Source organism: Perca flavescens, chromosome 14 (assembly GCF_004354835.1).
Source record: "Perca flavescens isolate YP-PL-M2 chromosome 14, PFLA_1.0, whole genome shotgun sequence".
NCBI lineage: Eukaryota > Metazoa > Chordata > Actinopteri > Perciformes > Percidae > Perca > Perca flavescens.
In genome coordinates this window covers 16299811-16321040 of record NC_041344.1, presented here as the reverse complement: position 1 = coordinate 16321040, position 21230 = coordinate 16299811, and the positions used below count along the sequence as shown (strand labels likewise).

Sequence of the window (21230 nt, the reverse complement as noted above, 5' to 3'; positions counted from 1 at the left end):
CCAAAAAAGAAAGGAAAGACAGGAGAAGGAGAGAAAACAAAATGAGGGGAAACAATTGGTAATTGACTTATTTTCAAAGAAAGGTGAGCACAAACTGGAAAACGAAATCCATGGTGGTTGAATATCTCTGTGACTGTTAGTGCTAAAAACAAACGGAGACAACCCATATAAAGAGCAGAACATACACTTTCAAATGATAATTTGGTTATACATGTAATCTGAAATAAAGGCTAAATAAATAAACTACACTAGCAATGCTGTTTGCATATAACACACCATTGTAATAGCCTAATTTAAAACATGTTTAATTTTAAATTAATATGCTATAATGTCTATAATTAGCAATAATAGGCTAATCAGTGTCATAGGTAGCTTGGTAGCTCATCGGTAGATACATATCATGTCAACATTATAGTTTCGCCAGATTTAGTAGAAGCAGATCTTAACATTGTGAAACACATGGCCCTCAGTTTCAGAAACTGTCCCAGCAGGGAGCAACAGACCCCTCAGCCTCCTTTTGGATTTGAGACAAGGTGAGCTTATATCAAAATTAAAGCAAACAATGTTTAGCCATTTTGACTGAAAGGTGTTAAGTAACACTAACATCTTAGTGTGTTTCATTATATTAGGTTACAATTAGGATAATAGGTTAATATCAGATGTATCCTTCATAGAGAAAGTTGACAGAGAACATCTGATTGAGGATGATGGGAGTGAAGACAGCAGGGAGCATGAGTGTTGCTCTGAGCACAGTGTGGAAATGAGAGATGAGGAACTGGAAAGTAGGCAGAGCATTGCAGACCAGTTTTTGCCAGAGGATCCAGGACTATGGCCAGATAAATTAACAGATGATCAGAGAGACACCATAGTACACAGGCTGGCAAGTAAAGGTACAGAGAAAACAAACAAAATGTAGTAGTAACCACAGTAAAGTAGGCTAGAGAATGTTGAGAAAGGAGGTTTGAAATGTGTGTTATCAGTCTACTCTAAGTATTACAGTTAATAGTTATTACCCCATAAACATCTAGGCCTACAGATTCATGTGTACAGAGGCCTGATTAATTTTTTTCGGGGGACGGGGAGGGTGTTTGTTGTTTACTTCTATTTATTTGTAAACAAACCAAACGTGTGTATGACCCCGGTTGCACTCTTACTTTAGGATTTTAATACTTACATATGCATATGGGGATGTTTGCTGACCACTGATTGTTGTCTTGGCAGGAGATAGTTTTCTCTCCAATCAGCTCAAATCCAAACTGGCACTCAAACCTCAGAATTCCTCCATTTAAGAAGCTGTCCCCTTCTCTTATTCCATAGAGAGGAGTTCCAGGGTCGCCACAACTCTCTTTGTCTATTTCTGTAGACAAAAATACACAAGAAGGAGACATTAACATCGGAGTGTCATTCCTCTGTGCCATAGACCTCCATTGTTGTCCAAAAACCATACAAAAATGCACCAATAAAGCTGATGGTCGGACTGGGTGACATGTTTGTTCATGAACGTGAGCACTATTTATTTTGAGCCAGTCCCACAATTATAATGTCCTGCTGTAAATGCTCACAAGAGCACCAAATCTGAATTAATCTGCAGCAGAAAGTAGTACCTGACTAATATACTATTTACTCGTTTTAGTACTATTATACTGTATATCTAATAAACAACAATGCCCAGCTGTTTTAAGACTTTTAATCTTTTAAAACATGAAATATATATTTAGGACCCATTCATAAAGCTCTACATCTTCAGTAGGAACCAATGGACTTGGGGCAGAGAGTTGTGGCAGGCTGGGGAAGTCAGAAAGTATTGAGAGGACTAAACAAATAAAAAATTGAATATAGGAAAAATAAAGAATATTGCTGGCCTTATCCTGTAACATGGAATGTATGCACGTGCATTTCATAGAATACAAACAATTAAGCAGCTTAATTATAACTGAAAACAATTAGCATCAAGGTGGATTATATCGTGACAAGATAAAAAAATGCTAGTTTATTCGGCATCTGGAGTCTGGCTTTAATAATATTTTTGGTCACCATGCAGTGTTATAAGCCTCAAATACCCAATGGCCATCTTTCCCTGCTGTAAAACATCATGTCATGCTGCACGAGCTCATCATCCATTTTAAACAGAAATATACTGCCAACCAAATAGAGACTTGCTTGAAGATGATTGGCTCTTGGTTTGCTGCGTCAGGAGAATTTCATGAATGCTTTTTACTTCTTTGCTCACGTAGCCTGGAGCAAGTCTGCATCCATCTCTTTCTGTGTGCCTCCTTCCCCTGAGTTTGCAAGTATTCATGACACCTCTTTTTTTACATTCAGTCTGACCATTAGGTCACACAGATCCTTCTCTGATTCTATATACAAGTGCCACTGTGTCACCATAATTCTCTTTAAAATTTCGTGAATGGTATTTCAGGAAATATACCCTCTATTTCCCAGCCTTCCTCCTCTTTATTCCCCGCTCTCCTCTCCTAATTTCGGTACTATTTACAGGAGTGGCCCATGGCAGGAAGCAAAGGTGTATGTTTGTATATCTATGTGTGTGTTCGTGTCAGAGTGCGTGTTTGAGATGTATTGCATTAATTTCCATCATGACATCGTCTTTATGAGACCCACAGACTCAACCAATCACAACATGCCTAACACACGTGCTGTGCGTGAAAACATGCACACATATACCTTGCAAGAATAGAAAACAAATTGCTTTGGAGAGAAATAAAGAATACTGTCGTTGCATTCCTATACTACTACTCTCTTTCTCTCTCTCTCTTTCACAAACACACACGCACTCACATGCACACGCACACACACACACACACACACACACACACACACACACACACACACAAATAATCCTATTGTGTTTGCAACAACAAGGCTGACGGATTCACAAAGGGGATTAGGCTCCTTCAAGTGTATGTGTGTGTGAGTGAATGAATGTATATGTGTGTGTACAACTTCAATATTATGTTTGTGATTGCACATTGAGCTCCATTCCATTCTGTTCTATAAGATTCCATCATGCTCACACCATATTGTCCATGGGAATACATATGTACACACACACCCACACACCCACACACACACACACACACACACACACACACACACACACACACACACACACACACACACACACACACACACACACACACACACACACACACACACACACTGAGAAGGGTAAATGCACTACCTGTAAAGATCTGAGAGAGTAAGGTAATAGATTATAGTGGTTATAATGAGACTGGGAGAAAAAAAGCTTATTTGCTGTTTCTCTTTTGTGACCATTATGAAATTGATTTTACGGCTAGGTTGCAAATAGTAATGGAATGCTGAATGTATAGTTGTATGCAAAGTCTAGTTTGTTACATGCTATAAACTCTCCTGCAAGTTCTGGCTGTTGCTGTGCTTTATAGTCAATATGTGTATCCCTTTCCAATGTCTCCAAAACAAAAAGCAAGATGCATTAAACAAATTAAACCACGTAAAATAATAATGCAGTAGCTATAATAGCCACAGAAGAAGAGGAATTGAGTGGAAAGTTAAGCAGATTTGCAGTGTGAGGAAAGAATGAGAAATTCAGCCTGTCTAATTAGCTTATGGTTTTCTGAATTTGTGACCTAAAGGGAGTGGCTCAAATTGACTTGTTCCCAATGTAGACATCAGTGAAGACAGTCTGTTGAATGAAAATGATCTAACTTATTACACTCACAATACTGACATTTTCTTCTGCCTCTCTAAGGTTCCAAACCAGGCCACATCTTTTGAGGATGGATTTGATAGGAGATGTGTATAAGAAAGACATCTTTGGTCTCATTAAAACACACAATCTCTGTCGGCTCTTGAAACATGAAGTGCACACTACTTTTTTATACTCAATGGTGTAACTCCCAAACACCTGTAACTCTCTGAAAATTGGACTTCAAGATCACAGATAATAATTGGACAGTTTTCTTTGATCTGGACGCATCATTGGGCAGAAATACATTACTGAAGTCTGCTGTAAAAACTTCTGAAGTACACACCCAGACTCTGTCTCCTGACCCTGAAAAAGGCTTGTGCTTCCAGCATCATCAGTGGATTTCAGGATGTGCCTGTCCTCACAAAGATTTCTGCAATCTATGTACAAAAATTACAGGTGGGAGAACAGGACACCCACATCTCAAAGACATTTTTGTGCCACAATATGAACAATATGTTATAAAATCTGAATAAATAACTAAATAAATGTTACATCAGTGCTTGAGTACACTTTGTTACATCAAAACAAGGAAGTAAAACCTATACAAGCCTGCCAAGGGTATACTTAAGAAAGGTTAACGTAGGGCTGGGCGATAAAACAATAACGATATGTCTCGCAATAGACACGTAATCAATATCAATAGAAAATGCGGTCGATAAAATGTTCGATAACTTGTTTTTCTTCATCAGAAGAAACCAGAGATTGTGAAGCAAGTTTGGTTGCATGAACAAAGGCACTCGCTCTCTGGTAACCTAGCAACGTAGGGAGTGACACTCTAACAGCCAATCATGTAACAGTATCATGTTTGGTTGCGCCACATCACTGTCTCGTGTTCTTCAATAACAGAACCGCCGTGGAGTGATAAGTGGAAAGTGAGTGCCGCAGCGAGCGAGAAAATTGTTGATAAAACAAAAGTCAGTATGGCAGTTTTTGGGGATTTTATAAGTCTGACCGTAGACAGACCAATGTCGTCAGACCGTCGTCCCCACCAACACTGGTACTACCACAAACTTGTTTTACCACCTTAGCTGCGCTCACACTTTGGAGCACAGCCGTATTCGCCAGCAACGTCCAACAACATCTGCAGCTGCAACACGGCACAAGCAGCAGAGCGCCATGGAGAGGTACTCTGCATCAGCGCCTTACTAAACGCTACAAAGAAATAACGGAGGCAGACATGTCTGTTCAGAAGTCAGGTTACCAACCTAGCACTAAACCTGCAGAAAATAGTTTCTCAGGTTTCTTATATTTAACATTTTGCACTATTTTTATTACACTTTATGAAGCATTTCTTACTTATTCTTTAAGTTTGCACCTTAATGTTAAGAGATAATTGTTAAGTGTTCATTGTGATTTTAGACCTATGTTTACATTTTAATTATTTGAGTGTTTTCCATGGTTGTGTTGACATTCCTGCTTTATAACTGAGGGGATTATAATCAGAGGAAGGTTAAGTTTAAAATAAAAATGTTTAAATTTAATATATATTTTTCTCCTGGTCCTTATTTTAAATAGGTCATAAAAAATATCAATAATTATCGATATCGACCGATATGAAACACTTATATCGCGATACAGTTTTCAGCTATATCGCCCAGCCCTAGGTTAACGCAGCATTTAAAAAAACAACTCTTCTGCTTATTCTAAAAACAAAGAGTCTAATGAGCTCAGAAGCATCTGGAGCTGCTTCTTGATGAGCCTTTCAAACAACTTCCTGACCAATGAAGGCCAAAACGGCTGTAGGTTCTAAGTGAGTACAACATTACTTAGTCAATCCCTGTCCATTTATTGTCAGAGAAGTTTTAACGACAAAATAGGAATCAGGACAAATTCACACAGCTTGGTTATCAAATGCCGTACATGATTTAAAATGTATGGAATATTTCATGAAGTCCTAATGAGAGATAGAATCATTTTTTTATGATGAATTTTGACCCAATGAACTACATATATAGTATTTCAGTGTATAACAGTGGTGGCTACAAGAGGATTGAACATTATACGAGTCAATAATTAATGACTAGAAAATGAAATGCTGTTTACAGTTCTGTGATTAAGTAAGCCCTGCCCTTCACAGGTTACCTCTGAAGCACACACATGCATGTATACATGCATGCACACACACGCGCACACGCACACACACACACACACACACACACACACACACACACACACACACACACACACACACACATACACACACACACGTCCGGCTTTGGCTCAGTACCCCAATACTGAGGTTATTGACTGTAAAATTGAACCACATTTCTGGTTATGTTGTGAATGAATATTTCATGAATTCATATTTCATGGTGTTTCAGCCGCTCTGAATGAAATGCTGTTTAGTGCTGTGTGATGAAGAGGGTCCCGCTCTGTACCTGGACTACAGTGCTGCAACAGGATTAGGATCCTGTGGGACCCAACACAAATCACACGGGTGCAGGAAATATTTACTGGTCGGAGCAGGCGGTCAGCATCATTATCGCAGGATGACATTTCATAATGAAAATATGAGAGGCTGTTGTTATTGAGCTTGACTATACTTCTAAATGCTTTGTCCTTCAGAAAAATTATATGTATCCAAATAAGCTACCACATAAAGTTCAGTTGCAGTTCCATTTTTTGCTCTTGTGACCTCCTTCGCTAAATTGCTTTCTCTCTTAATCTCTCCATTTAGATCAGTCATGTAGTCTGCTCTAGACGTTTTGTTGAATGTCAATAACGTGAGACAACCTTAATACACAGTTATTAATCCAAAAACAGACACACAATCACTCACAGAAACATATGGGTGCACAGATGCAGGAAGACATGACACATAACGCACATACACTACAGATCCATCCAACCAGAGGTCAACTGTGCTGTAAAAATCCACCTTCACATCTTTTCCTCCAATAAAATACATCACATATTAAAAACTATAAAAAAAGCTGATGAAAAATCTAAAATAAAATCTCAAAAGTAAGAGCTGACATTATGACTCTGTGATGGGATCCTGCTTCAGAAAAGAGAAAATAGCAGCCCAAGCAATGATATAGTAACATTCAAATTTAGGGATGGGATTTTTATTTTTACTTCTCCCTGACAGAGGCTGCGGTATCATGTTTTGACGCATGAGCCTTAGCTGCAGAGTAATTGCAGTTAAGTTAGTGTCATTATATGAGATAAACCCAGCAACATCTAGCATGGGGAGCAAACTAGATAAAACACATCTGTAATGAGATTGACATGTGTACCATCCAGCCCTCTTTTACAACTGGCTGTGAGGCAGGTACTTGACGTTTTGCTGCACTTTGTAGTCTCCTAGCACAGCGTTATATAACACAGGATGCTGGGATAATGCTAGAATGATGCACTCAAAAAAGCCAGAACTTGAAGGAATGACTCATCAGCAGAAACAATGTATTTCAATGAAAATCGATGAGAGGCAAATATTTGTTCTATGTTTTTTATCATTTAAGGCCCCCATATTGGAAAAAAATATTAAAATCTAAGTCATTTTACATGCAGAAATATGTCCTACAGGCAGATTTAAATACTGTATTAATATGTACACTATACATTGTATTGGTAATGTTGTATAATTTACTGAGTACTTCTACTCATTTTAAGTTCTAATTTAAAATATATAATATAGGAATATAATTACTTATCTGGTTCAGATGTCCCTCATGCCTTGTTGTTAAAAGTTCATATCTGGCATCAGGAAACACACACCACTATCCACCTGACAGCTCAATCAATCTAATGTGCTGACAGATGCCTTTACTTGCCACGTCCATGGTCACAATGTGGCTTTAGTAGCTGCAGGTGAGTGAGGGCAAATGAGCACCTGTGCCTGTTTTAATTGGCAGGAATCAGCTGCTACTGCTGGAACATAAGGTTCACTCTGTGTGAAGTGTTGAATCCTACATCAATCCAATTGGCAGCTGCTGCATTTAAATTATAGAAAGCAATGGCTCTAAAATTCAACTCTGTGGCGGCCCCTAAAACCTCAAAAGTAAGATGAGCTGGTGATGAAATACTGCTGAAGACCTTTACAGATTTTATAAACTCTTCTTTTGGCAAAAAAACACTGATAGAAAAATAGGAGAAGAGGAACTGAATTAGGTGCATTTGGACTGCCATAATGCCCCTGCAAGCCACACACCAAACCTCCTTTCTGACTGAGAATGTGAGTGGGAAAGTTAATAATGCATTACTTTATGAGATGGCTTTATCTGATATCTACCCATTCCAAAAAGAATATTCAGCACATTTATTCTGCCTGCTCTGTGTTTTATGAAGTTGGCCATTCAGTTTGAATGATATATAGACATATTGAATATGTATTATTTATTCAAGAGACATAAAGAATTACAACACTATCTAAATATCAGTGTGTTGTGTTTCATGAGATAATGTATTCAAGACTGACTCATACAATACATAGAACTTACATACATTACATAAAACACTGTCATTCTTACCGCCCCAAAAAGGCCAAACATAACGTTTAAAACTATATTAAGTCAATTAGAATGCATACATACTGTTTTCTATGTTTCAGTCTTTTTATTGTATGATATGTTGTATGATATGTGTTTTATTCTTGGTTTCTGATGTGAAGCACTTTGGATACCTGCTGGTTACTGCAAAGTAATATATAAATACATTTTTATTGATTGATTGATGCATGAATAATTGACTGGAAATGACCTGAGATTGTAATCTTATTGAGTGACATGTAACCTTAGTGTGGGGATTTCTATTTTCAAACCAGACAAAAACAATGTTAGATATGGTGCTATAAATATAATCAGTGAAACATGCATCCCTGCAGTAACACACTCACTATATTTTTCATATCTTAGAAAAAGAACATAAATCACTAAACATGTGGTTTTATTGTTGTTGAACTTACACGATAAAGCAAATTTAAGGCAAATATTATGCTTTGAAAGTGCTTGTACTTAGGTATTGCATAACTCCACGTACACACACACACACACACACACACACAGAGATATATTATGCCCCAAAACGTCAATGACACCTCTTTATGGACTGTACAGACAGATATGTAAGCATATGATCAATGTATTTATTTACAGAGTAGACCAAAACACTGAAACTTGAATGTAAATGATGTCAATAATATTACCGTGCTCCGCTGAAATCTATAGCAATGACATGCCATGATTCCGGGTAGACAGAAAGATTGTTGTACAGGCAGTCTGGACTGCTATGAGTGCGTATGAGTGTGTGTGCATGTGTGTGTGTGTATGTGTGTGTGTGATTTGTATGCCTTGCAACGGGGGAGTGGAGTCAAAGTGTTGCTAGGTTGGTGACCTTGGCTTTAATAATAGATGAATGGTGACAAGAAAAAGAGAGGGACAGAGAGAGGGAGAGAGAATGATGAGACAGAGAGAAGCAGAAACAGAGGAGTGGAAGAGTGAAAAGAGAACGATAGAAGCAGGACTGGTCAGCTGAAAGACAACACACGAGAAGAGAGGTGTCTGAGTGAAAAAGGAGAAGCAGAGAAAACAAACTACAGTGCATTAGAGCACAACTGACTGAGAAAATGTTGTGATTTTAGAAAGAAAGGAAAGAGAGAATGGCGATAGAGAGATGGCTAATGAGGAAAAATGACACCAGCAGAGAGACAGACAGAGAGAGAAGAGAAGGGAGATAGGGAGAATGTGAGGAGTGAAAGAGGTGAATGACTTGTTGGTAGAGCTTCGTTGGCTCAGTGACGGAGGACCTGTCTGACACACACACACACACACACACACACACACACACACACACACACACACACACACACACACACACACACACACACACACACACACTGTGTAGTGCATGGTTGAATTTGCAGCAAGGCTGGAGTTACTGATAATGTTTATATTTCATAACCAAGGTCTATTGGATGTGGGTTTTGGAATACACACACACACTCACTCACTCACTCACTCACTCACTCTCACTCACTCACTCACTCACTCACTCACTCACTCACTCACTCACTCACTCACTCATCATCATGTCTCTCTATATATACCTTTTTCTTGCTCAAAAACACACAAAACACTTCACACAGCCAACTAGTAATACCATAAGTGCCCACCTTTATAGTAAATCTTGTGGGTGATGGAGCCAGCAATCACAGAAAAACACATTTATCTTGCACTCAGTATTGATGGAATTTTTCAGGGTAATTGGATTTAAGTGAAAAAGAGTCACATTTAAGGATAATAAACATCCAGGTGAATGAATCATGGCCATTTTTGGGATCTACTGTTAAAAATCTGGGTGTGATAATGGACAGGGATTTTTAAATAGACAAGCAGATAAACTGTAATAAAATCAAGCTTTTTCAACTAAGGCTCTTGTCTAAGGTCAAGCCCTTTTTTCTTATCTTTTAGTAATTTTGAAAGGGTTATACATGTTTTTATCTTGACCCGACTTGACTACTATAATGCCCTTTATGTTGGTGTAAACCAGGCCTCCATCTCACGCTTGCATTTCCCCTGTACTGGCCTCCCTTCACCGGCTCCCTGCACATTTTAAAATTGATTTTAAGATTTTATTGTTTACCTACAAATCACTAAATGAGCTTGCTCCAACCAATCTCTCTGACCTTTTACAACCATACGGCCCCCCAAAGTCACTCATGTCAGCTGACCAGTTGCTCCTTGTGGTCCTAAGATCAAGGCTGGAGCACAGAGGAGATCACACCTTTACAGTTACAGGCTCTAAACTCTGGAAACTCTGTTAGATCTAGCCCCTACACTGCCTGTTTTTAAATCCCGTCTTTAAACAGATCTTTATTATCTGGCTTTAAACACACTAGTATAGTTGCCTTTCTATATTATTGTCATTCTGTCTTTAAACTGATCGGTGTGTATTTACGGTGTTCTTTCTATGTTTTAGTATCTTTGGTTGTACAGCACTTTGGTCAACTGTTGTTTTTTTTAAATGTGCTTTATGAATAAATTTGGATTGGATTGGACTGGATACCTTCTGCATTTCTGTACTGCAGTTTCTTGTTACTTATTACTCAATATAACGGCAATATATCTGTGACTAATGTTGGCCAAAAATAACATCAGGCCAATTCAGTCAACAACTACACTCAATTTTCTGGCATTTGATTATGATTGTAAAAAAAATAGAGTATAAATGTATTCACCATTGTTAAAAGTATAAAGAATATACATACTGTAGAGAATATAAAAAGCTTAATCCCTGCCAATAAAAAGAATGTCAGGCCATAATACTCGTACAATGGAGTATCATCATAAGCATGGATGCGTTTAAATGGTGATTCTCTCCATTCATTTTTCTATTGATCTCTATGGGGAACTTATTCAGGACAAATGAACGAGTTACATGCAGCTACTGTGGAGCCCCTTAGCAGATGTCCATTATCATTTCAAGTTGGTTCGACACCCCGGATATCTTTAAAGATGGACTTAATTGGTACTTAATTATTTTTATTTGAAAAGCTGTGTAGACCTTTTTAATAAGTCAACATACAATTCTGCACCTTTTTTAAATACACTACAAAACAATGGTTAAACAGCTTTAATTAATTTGGACTATCTATTCTTTTAATCACCATTTAGTCACTCTATTATTCGAACTTCACAATGAAACACAAGGAGAATAAAGGGCAAAGATATATCCAAACATGTATGCTCACTGCATACTGTACCAGACTTAGCACTGTGACCTCATTATGGCAATAAATCCAAAGATAATGCAGCAAAGCTCACCTCTCTGTGTTTCATGGACTGTAATCAAATTCACACTGCATCTATCAAATAGAGAACTTTGGAAAGGTTAATATTTTTAGGAAGGCAGGAGCTGAATCAACAGAACAGATTAAAACTATTTTTAATTGATGGTAAGATAAAGGTCAGGTTTTGCTAGACAAACGGTCTACAGACACACCGTTTTTAAAAGTTAACTAAAGAGCTTCTGCACAAATATTTTCTCATCTCCATAAAACAATTATAATTCATCTCTCTTTTTCTCTCTCAAACACACAAACATACTAATTTCTTACCCTTATAGTTGATCTTGAATCCTATAGAGCCGACACTCTCATCTGACTGTAGGTGAAGCCACATCTGGTGGGTCATACTGACTATCAGGTCAGGAACAAAGCTACCTGATAGGCTGGAGCACAAAATATATATTAAATCATTGTCATCATAATCATATTATAAAACGTATAATTTGCCTCACTGCAATCATAGCCATAATCAAATTCTCATGCGCTGCTCTGAGTGTGCACACATTTCTGGAGCATCCTGCGCTGGGGATAAATGTTTTGATTTGGTTTGCTTTGGTTCTGCGGAATGCTGCCTTAAGAAAGCAAATTGCTCAGAGTACATTCATGCTATCCAGCGTTTTGTCAAGCTGCCAACACCTTTTTAGGCATGAAAGTTAACAGTGACTGACTCAAAGTGAATTGAAATCATCCACTTTGTAAAGGCTCCGCATCTGGGTCCTTTCGGGCACTGCAGAACATATTCAAAATTCAGGAACAGTCCATCTTTTTAAGTGGAGCACACATAATGCAGACTGCTGTTTTATGATCTGACTAATTGCGACAAAGAAGATTGAGGATTTCAGCCTAGCTGGCAGCTGATGGCATAACATCAAGAACCAGAATGAAAATGGACAAAGTATAAAAAGTTTTTACTCTGATCATTTAAACTTCATGTGGAACATGTTAACTGTGTTGTAAAGCGTTTGATAGACCGACAATAGTGCTGCTGTTTATGACGGCACCTGGTCATTACAGAAACACGTTGTGTGTTGCACAATCTGCTTTATAAGATCACTCAAAGAAAATGCAGTTCAGGCAGCACATTTCCTGAAAGTTATTACATTCATCTTTAAGGAGTTTATCTCACAACATTACTTTGTTGAAGCTGTTTTGTAGCCATAATCTGCCTGGTACGACAACAGACCTTGCTCTGTATGTATCTCATCATTATTGCTCTAAGAATACAATACTGAACTTAATAAGCATGATTTTCAAGCAGGGTAGAAGTTCTGAGTGTGTTTTTCATTAATTGGGAGCATTGGAATTTTCTTTCATAAAGTAAAACAATCTATGAATTAGAATCCGTGATCCTTGCCTCTGAAAACTTACTGTGTGTGTTTTTTACCAGCAGCTACTACACTATTCATGTTGGCATTGTTAGAGACATTGTACCGTGTGGCATTCCCCACCTCTGATTCAGAAAGGAATAATGTAGCAAAGCTTCTATATTTCTAAAGTCTTTCTCTTTAAGGGATTTACAGTCTGTCTACCTTTGACACAAATTATCCTAAAATGCTTGATTTGGATTAGAAAAAAAAATTCAAAATAAATGAGAGTATGTAAAAGGATAGTGTAATACTTACACCTGCAGTATAGCTGTAGGATCTCCCACCTCTCCTCCATCTCCTATGGTCAGAGTATCATAGGCTATCTCCAGGTCAAACTCTTCAAAGTTGATCTGGATTACCTAAAGTTCACACACAAAAACACAGACACATACATGTCAGTCTCAAACCAGTCAAAATCCATCTGGGACTGATATTTTAATTTAGGCAAGTTAGGGATACTAAATCAATAGCCACAAGAAGAAGAAGCAGATCCTGAAAACAGACAAACATTGGAGACCTTAGAACCCGACAGCATATGGAAATGTTTACTGAACCCAGTGTAAGAACTAGGGGTGACGCAGAATAGTCGAATATTCAATGCTTCAAGCGAAGCAGCCTGATTCGACTGCCAATCTCACAGTCGAATCTACGCAGACGTGTTGGGGATGAAATGAGGATCATGCAATTTTGGCTATATGGGGGTGCTCAATGTCTGATTTAACAATGAACTACCCGTTTTATCCCAATAAGTTAATTATTATGATATAAATATCAAATTATAATGCTCTAAATAAAAATGTGAAAAGAAAGAAGCTTTAATACATCTTTGTAAAATGTGTGAATAAATCCAAACGCTCCATGACAGATTTAAGTTTTACTTTCCATGATCTGTGAGCGATGGAGGAGCATCTTGGCGGCAGGGATTTACACCTTTAACTGAAAATGTCTGGGAGAAGAACATCTTAAGTGTGGGTGCACTTTGGAATAGTAAAAGATGATGAGAAGTAAGATGCAAGTTGTGTGCCACCGCCCGATACAGGAGCACAGCCGTGGTCCAGTGCACAGCCCACGGCATGATCCGTCCGCCCCGCTGATCATCAAATCCCGCACACCAGACGAGCAAGCCGCGTTGTTATATGCCAGGTGAAGCCGAGACAACGGTTGTGTTTGTGGCAGAAAAACATTGTGACAAGAGGATTGTAAAAGAAGTAGAGAGTGCACGCAGCAGGACAGCAGACTTTTGCTCCGTGCGCTCTGCTTCTCGTCACCGGGGGCCAGCTGCTGACTGCTCAGTGACGAGCTAGTGCGTGCTCCAAACCTCTTTCAATTAATCTTCTCTACCACTGCACCACTTATGCAATAAGAAGCTACTCTTTTTATGTCTGTGTACTAATCGGTTGCATCTTTTCATACAAAAGGAGCTTTACAAACAACCTTATCACAGCATCAGACACTTGTTTAAACTCGCTTTTGTCTCATGTTTGTAACTTTGGGATTTAAGTCTTTATTTTTTATTTTATTTATTTCTTTTTACTTGCTTATTTTCTGTTTGGATCCTACTGCATTTAAACAAATGTTTATCATGTGAAGGACTGTGTGACTTTGTCTGTAAAAGGTGCTATATTATTATGATTAGACGATCAGTCAATGATAGGCAAGACTTGACGATTCTGATTTGACTATGTAAATTCTTAGTCGGGGACATCCCTAGTAAGAACCATAAATTTAAAGGACGTAGAACTGTGCCATAATATCTACAATTTTAGGGCCACTGTTAGGAAAACACACTTTCTTGTAAAATTCAGAATGTATCTGATACTGTAATATGACATAAACCACTGTGTTATTCTCATAATATTACAACATGTGCCTTTGTCTCAACTTTATCGCTGAAACATTTCAACCTTGCCTTGGAATATTGTGACTTTTTAGTAAAATTTAAAAAAAACAACTTTAATGCATCACACAATGTGCTCGATTTCATTGAGTGTTACAAAAAGAACTAGGAAGAGACGAGAAACACTTCCTGCGCTGCACTTGAAGCTGGGAGAATCAGCACGCAGCCCAAAACTCTGATCGAGAATTATTAAACCAACACTTTCCGTTTCATCTAAGACCAGAGAGAAACACATTTGGCACAGGAGAAGACAGAAAAGGAGAGAGGGGATGGAAGAAGAGACAGGAAGAAAGGATGATATGGACAGAAGGAGGAGAGGATGTAGAGAGAAGGAAGAAGATGGAGGCAGATGGGAGAAGGCAGGAGAGAGGAGGAGGCAGCAAATAGGAATGGGGGGGAGGGAGGGGGTGTAATAATGAGCAAATCTTTGATGCTAGCTTTCAAAATAGAATTCTGACTTGACCCTCAGGGGGAGACTGAAACCTCTCTCCGCCCATCCTTCCTCCTCTTCCTCTTTCCTTGTGAGGAATTTACAGAATTCCAGATTCAATATTCTGCTGGGAGGACTTCAAAAACATCCAAAACATCATACAGGTCTAGGTCTCCTCTGAGCTGGCGTGTTAACAGTGAGCATATTTATGTGCATATCAATATCTTCTTATTTCTGAGCATCTGTTTGTGTAGTCTGTATTCAAACATTCCTTTTGAGTCAGGCACCATAAATATAGTTATTTTTTTCCCCCTTCACTATCTGCAACCTGGACTCCTGGGGACATGAAGTATAAACAGCTTATCCTCACTATGACCGTTTAATCTATGAAGAAATAAGGAACAAATGAAAAACTGAACACACAAAAACAGTGGCCATGCCTTTCCACTCACCTGCTGTTTAACTGCTTAGCTGTTGGCAGTGTCACCTGTTTTGCTTGTGTACATGGGGTTAATTTTTAATTCTGTCACACCAAAAAGCTCAGTTATTTTCTGTTAATTACGTCTACATGAAGTACTGATGCCTTGTCAAAATAAAATCACCAACAACACCATCACCTGATGTCACCAGAAAGGAGTTAAATGAGAGGGCGGAGGTGTAGAAAAATGAAGCTGTGATCTGCCCATTGCTCACAATGCTCACTCAGTCGTATCGGCATGTAAGGCGTATTGGATTAAAGCATCACCTACAAACCTGCTAAACTCTCTCTGGCAAGTACACAGACAAAGCGACACTCAAGCACACACTTTCACAAGCACACACTCGAAACACACTCACTTTTACAGATAGGCACAGCTTTTATGGAGATTAATGTGTCTATTTCTGTGATTACATAGTCACCATTTTCACACTTATCATAATATTCCTATAAACCCAAAGCAGGCTTTCAATACAACAGCAAGTCTGACGATAAATAAGGCGCAGTATATGTAGAGAATGTTTTTTGTTTTATACAGCACATGTTGAAAAGTGATTTCGGATTTCAAACTGACTTTAGTCTTCTAAGCCAGTGGTTCCCAACCTTTTTTCCTTGGCGCCCCCCTACTTATGTCAACCTTAAACCAGATAAAGACTTGCGCACCCCCTGTGATCTTTGCCGCCCCCCTAAGGGGTGCCCGGACCCCAGGTTGGGAACCACTGTTCTAAGCTCACCAACATTCTAATTTGAAAAGAAAATATACAGCATGACATAAAACAAATCCCTCTGGACTTATAGATGCTTCATGGTTTCATAAATGTAGTTTTTACATCAGCCCTGCATTTACTGAAGAACTTCAGACAGTGGCTTTACGACTGGAAAATATCCCTCAAGGTTCATATTAAGTCACAGCGGCGAGTAGACAGACACTGTGCTGCTACAGCTGCCATTCATCCGTGTCTAAAAAGAGAAACTTTGTCTTTTCTACATTCTACACAGCATTCAGTTGTGTGTATTTCCTCAATATAGATTTTTTTTTTTTCCCAGAAAGGTGACAATTTAACACTTTGCTTATAAAATGATCATTTAAAAAAACAAGAGCCTTGAAAAAACAGCGTCAAAAGTGATAAAATGAAAGGGGAGAGGTTACTGAGTGAGTAGCTTATGATGGATACGGCTAAAAATAATGGCTGATTGTGGCTTAGTATGTTGGATATGCAATGGAGAACCATTCAGCCTTTTTTGTTTCTGCGGCAGGTAACAGACCAGACCTTTTTTGTCCATGCAGTGTATAAAGACAGAGGAGGGTGTGTGTGTTCCGATGATAGCCACTGGTCTGTCTCCTTGTATACGTCCTTTACAGAACACCCTAATGCCATATCAGCACTGTTCACACAGCATTAAACACAGCTGGGATATAACTGCATTACACTGTGCCCATGTGTGTCTATCTATGTGTGTGTTTGCACGCGCGTGTGTGTCTCTGTGAACACTGTACTCAAGTCAACTTAGATTGAAACATCATTACTGACAGTGTAGGGGTTAGGGTTTGTGTGTGTGTTCTGTATCTCTTTCAATGTAGTGTAGTGTGTGTGTGTGTGTGTGTGTGTGTATGTGTGTGTGTGTGTGCAATAGATTAAACTAAACACTACAAATTTCCCCTCTCCTCTAATAGGTTGGTGTTCATAGAAACATTCTTCTCTCGTTCTCTCTCTCTCTCTCTCTCTCTCTCTATCCTCCTATCTTTCCCTCTCTCTTGCTGTCAGCCTCTCTGTCTCTCTTCTTCTAATTGGCTGCTGCATTCTTTCTGTCCATCCATCTATGGCTTCTAGCCAATGAGGCGACAGAATTGAATTTCTACTTGATAAAGCACTTCCTTTGGTTGTCGTGGAGACAATGAGGTGGGGGAGGCTCCTCACTGCCCCTACCATAATAAGATCTAGGGATACCTTGAAGATACAGTTACTGTAGGAATATCTGAAACACCTGGCGAGCGCCACAGTCAGTGATGCAAAGAGGGCACAGACTGGCCGGGAATAATAGATTGTCTGTGACAGTATTACAGTAAACCCTCTGCCACCCGCTCCCCTTGAACATGCTTCTGCCTGGACTGTATAAAGTGCACCATTGTGAGACAACGCAGTCTTTAGCTGATGAAGACTGATGGCCAGAGTCTGTTGCAACTAAGTGTTTTTCCCCTTGCTATGGCTATACATGGCTTTTACTGTTGCTATGCAACTACTGTACTGAAATAATGTTAAATGTTGCTGCTAAATGTTGCTGCTAAATGTTAAACATGTTTGAACCTGAGCCCTTTAAAAGTCTTACACTGTTAATGACTAACAGTAAGTAAAAAAAGCCAGTGCAGATGTCATGTCTGCCTCATGGTTTCAGAGTGTATGATTTCTGTAGGTGTATAGGGCATTACTGAATTCAATGCCTATAAATAAGTACAAAGACAGCCTACCCAAAAGTAAGTAAAAAATAATAATTTAACTTTATCTTCTTACTGAATGGCCTTGCATGACATATCCTTGGTGTTTGTCATAGTGGTTTTAACTTAATATGCAGCATGGTAGCACTGCAGTAGTCTTCTTATATCCATGGGTAATGCATTACAGTCTGCATACAAATGCAGATGAAGTGACGTAAAGCTAGTTCAGCATGATCTGGCATTTGCATGTTCAATAACACAGCTGTGTCCAGCATGTGTATTAATGAACTAAAAAATAGATACGGTAGACATAAAGTTGCAACAAAATGGGAACATGGGAAGAGCAAAAGAAGATACTAAATGATGGGGAAAAAGAAGAAAAGACAATAGTACAGTAAGATCTGTTTTCTGAGAGAAGAGAAGAGAAGAGAAGAGAAGAGAAGGGTATAGTATAGTATCTTATAGTATAGTAATGGCCATCCCGACATGCCATCCCCAAGGTTAAATGAGAACAGGAGAGAATAAATTGGCTTTAAAGGCTCATTCTGCCAAAAATAAATGAAGCAATAACATCAGAGAGCTATAAAACCCCATTAACACTTAACCTGAGAGAGAGGGAGAAAATGGGTGGGCAGACAGAAAGGGATAGAGGGAATGGGACTGACAGAAACACAAAGAGACAAAGAGAAGAGAACCCATGTGTCTTTACCTCCAGAGTATGAGAAGGAGACAGTGAGAAATGTAGAATATGTGCGGGAATGGGTGCAATGGAGAGAGCAATACAAGTGACCTCCCCTACCTCCCTCTCTGTATTCTCGCTTTCTCCATAGTAATTTCATGGTTTCAGGCTGAGCTCTTTAATGAAGAATCTGGTTAATTCTGAGGACAGTGCCTCTGGGAGTGAGAGAGGAGAAGAGATGGGCAGTGAAAAAAAGCCAAAAAAAAGGATGAGAAAGGGGATATGACAGAAATGGAGTAAAGGATGGAATGAGGAGAGAGGTGTACAAACAATAACAAAATGCAATGTTCTGCTAGTGGGAGAGGCAGGTTCAGTTGGGACTATTCCTCTACTCTAAATGTGTTGTGGTGCTTGCACCATGACCCTCTTCAGCCTCAGACTCTCTATTTTCCCTGTGTATGTTTGTGTATGTTGTTGCCTTCTCTTCTCAGGAGATCAACTGACTCGCCTGCCCACTAAACTGCCCTTTATTCTATCATCAGCCTTCTAAGTGACGACAGTTTTTACTGCCGGTACGCCAGATCATCAATGCTCCCACTCTATTGTTGCCTGTTACCTGTTGTTGACCTGCCAATTCCCCACTGTCTGTTTGCCTCCTGTCACCCTCCCAAGATACAGTATACCCTGCATCTGAACTAGTGAATTACCGTTTACTCCACCAGTTAGTTGCAACCACTAACTTGAACCATGAGAGAATGGGAATTCCTAAATTATGATCATTACAAAGTCAACATTGTGATATATGGTAAAGCCATTTATGTGATTTATTTTTCAATATATTAAAAGCCTCTATGATATTCAATCCCCTTTCTCATTAAATAAATGCGTACTGAGATGTTCGATATTGGCTTTGTTAAAATACAGCGCTTCTCAGAAAAGTATTACTTGGCTTGCTCCTTTAAATGATAATATATGTCACTGAAGTATTTCAAAATGTCTAAAAATGTATTATTTTTTGAAAAAGTATATCATCAAATTGATTGATTAATGCTATTGGCTTTACCAAATTTAAAGCATCTTTCTTTGAATTCTGCTAGAAAGAAATTACACTTATCTGACAGCAGTAAGACAAGTCTGACAGTAGCAAAGATGGGAATCCATGGGCAAGATCTAGATTTACATATTGAGGTTTGAGTTTCTTTATGATATTATTAATATAAATGCCAAGACAGATGAAAAATGAATGAAGGAGGGAAATTATTTGTCACTCTTTGTCATGCTCATCATTTGCTTCATCTGGCTCTTTAAAAGGGCTTAGTATATTAATAAGCCTCCATTCCTCCATATTACACAATTTTGTGTCTTTCAGATTTCAGTGGCTTTCAACTTAGCTGGAGTTTATTGTGTTTAAGATTATTTTTTAGGCATTTTGTATAATGAAATGCTGTAAACGGAAAGGGGGATGACCAGCCAGACTTGAACCAGGGACTGTTTGGCTTATGTTGTATGTGTGTTAGCCCCTGGGGCACTGCGTCTGTGTTTGTTCTAAATGGATGTCCATCCTCTTCAGGTCAGCTGCTGTACAAATATACAGACCTGTCAAGACCTCAAGTTTGATGTAGTGCCATACATTTTGCATGACATATTGCATATACAGTATGACATGCATATGATTCAGTATGGTTCATGACATATGTGGTGCATTATGGTGCATGACATGTACATGAAATAAAATGGAACATCACAGCATATGGTAGGGTACTTTCTTAATAATTTAAAGATAAGGGGCTATAAAAATGACTTAACGTAGCTGCAATTGATCTGGTCTTCATTCTGGTCAATGTGTTTGGCAATATCCATAATCATACATAATAAATACAGATTCATTTTCAACCTTTAGCACACATCAAAACACACACACACACACACACACACACACACACACACACACACACACACACGCACGCATGCACGCACACACACACACAGGGTTCACGCACGCCACAGGGAGCAGAAGGGCATTAGTACTTTAGCCTTGAACAGTCACATACACACTGTAGCCTTCAACAGAGAATGTATTACTCTAGGCCATAAACCAGAGGCCTTGGACTGTGACAGGGAGAGTTGTGTGCAAGAAGGGGAGAGAGAGACAAAGGTTTTGCGCAAGAGCAAAGCAGCAAAGTGTATGTGTGTGTGTGTGTGTGTGTGTGTGTGTGCGTTAAAAGACCTGTGTATTAAACACACATGTACTGTATGTTAAAGAGTATCTGTGTTTGTGGGTGTGTGCATGCAAGTGCGCGCATATGTGCATGTGCGTCGCCTATGGGGCTGACGCAGGTGTTGCCATTGACAACAGAGCGGTCACCAGTGTCCTGTATCTCCTGAATACTAATCACTTTTCTCCAGGAAAA

At 38.9% G+C, this 21230-nt stretch overlaps 1 protein-coding gene across 1 annotated transcript in view; it reads right to left on the bottom strand.

The window, feature by feature from the left end:
- Positions 1-21230, bottom strand: part of csmd3b (CUB and Sushi multiple domains 3b) — a 289126-nt gene that overhangs the window by 98247 nt on the left and 169649 nt on the right. Inside the window, exons 11-13 of the mRNA XM_028596859.1 lie at positions 13157-13260; positions 11805-11917; positions 1175-1357 (exon numbers count right to left, since the gene is read on the bottom strand). Coding sequence (XP_028452660.1) covers positions 1175-1357; positions 11805-11917; positions 13157-13260 — 400 coding nt within the window. The remainder of the gene's footprint in view (positions 1-1174; positions 1358-11804; positions 11918-13156; positions 13261-21230) is intronic.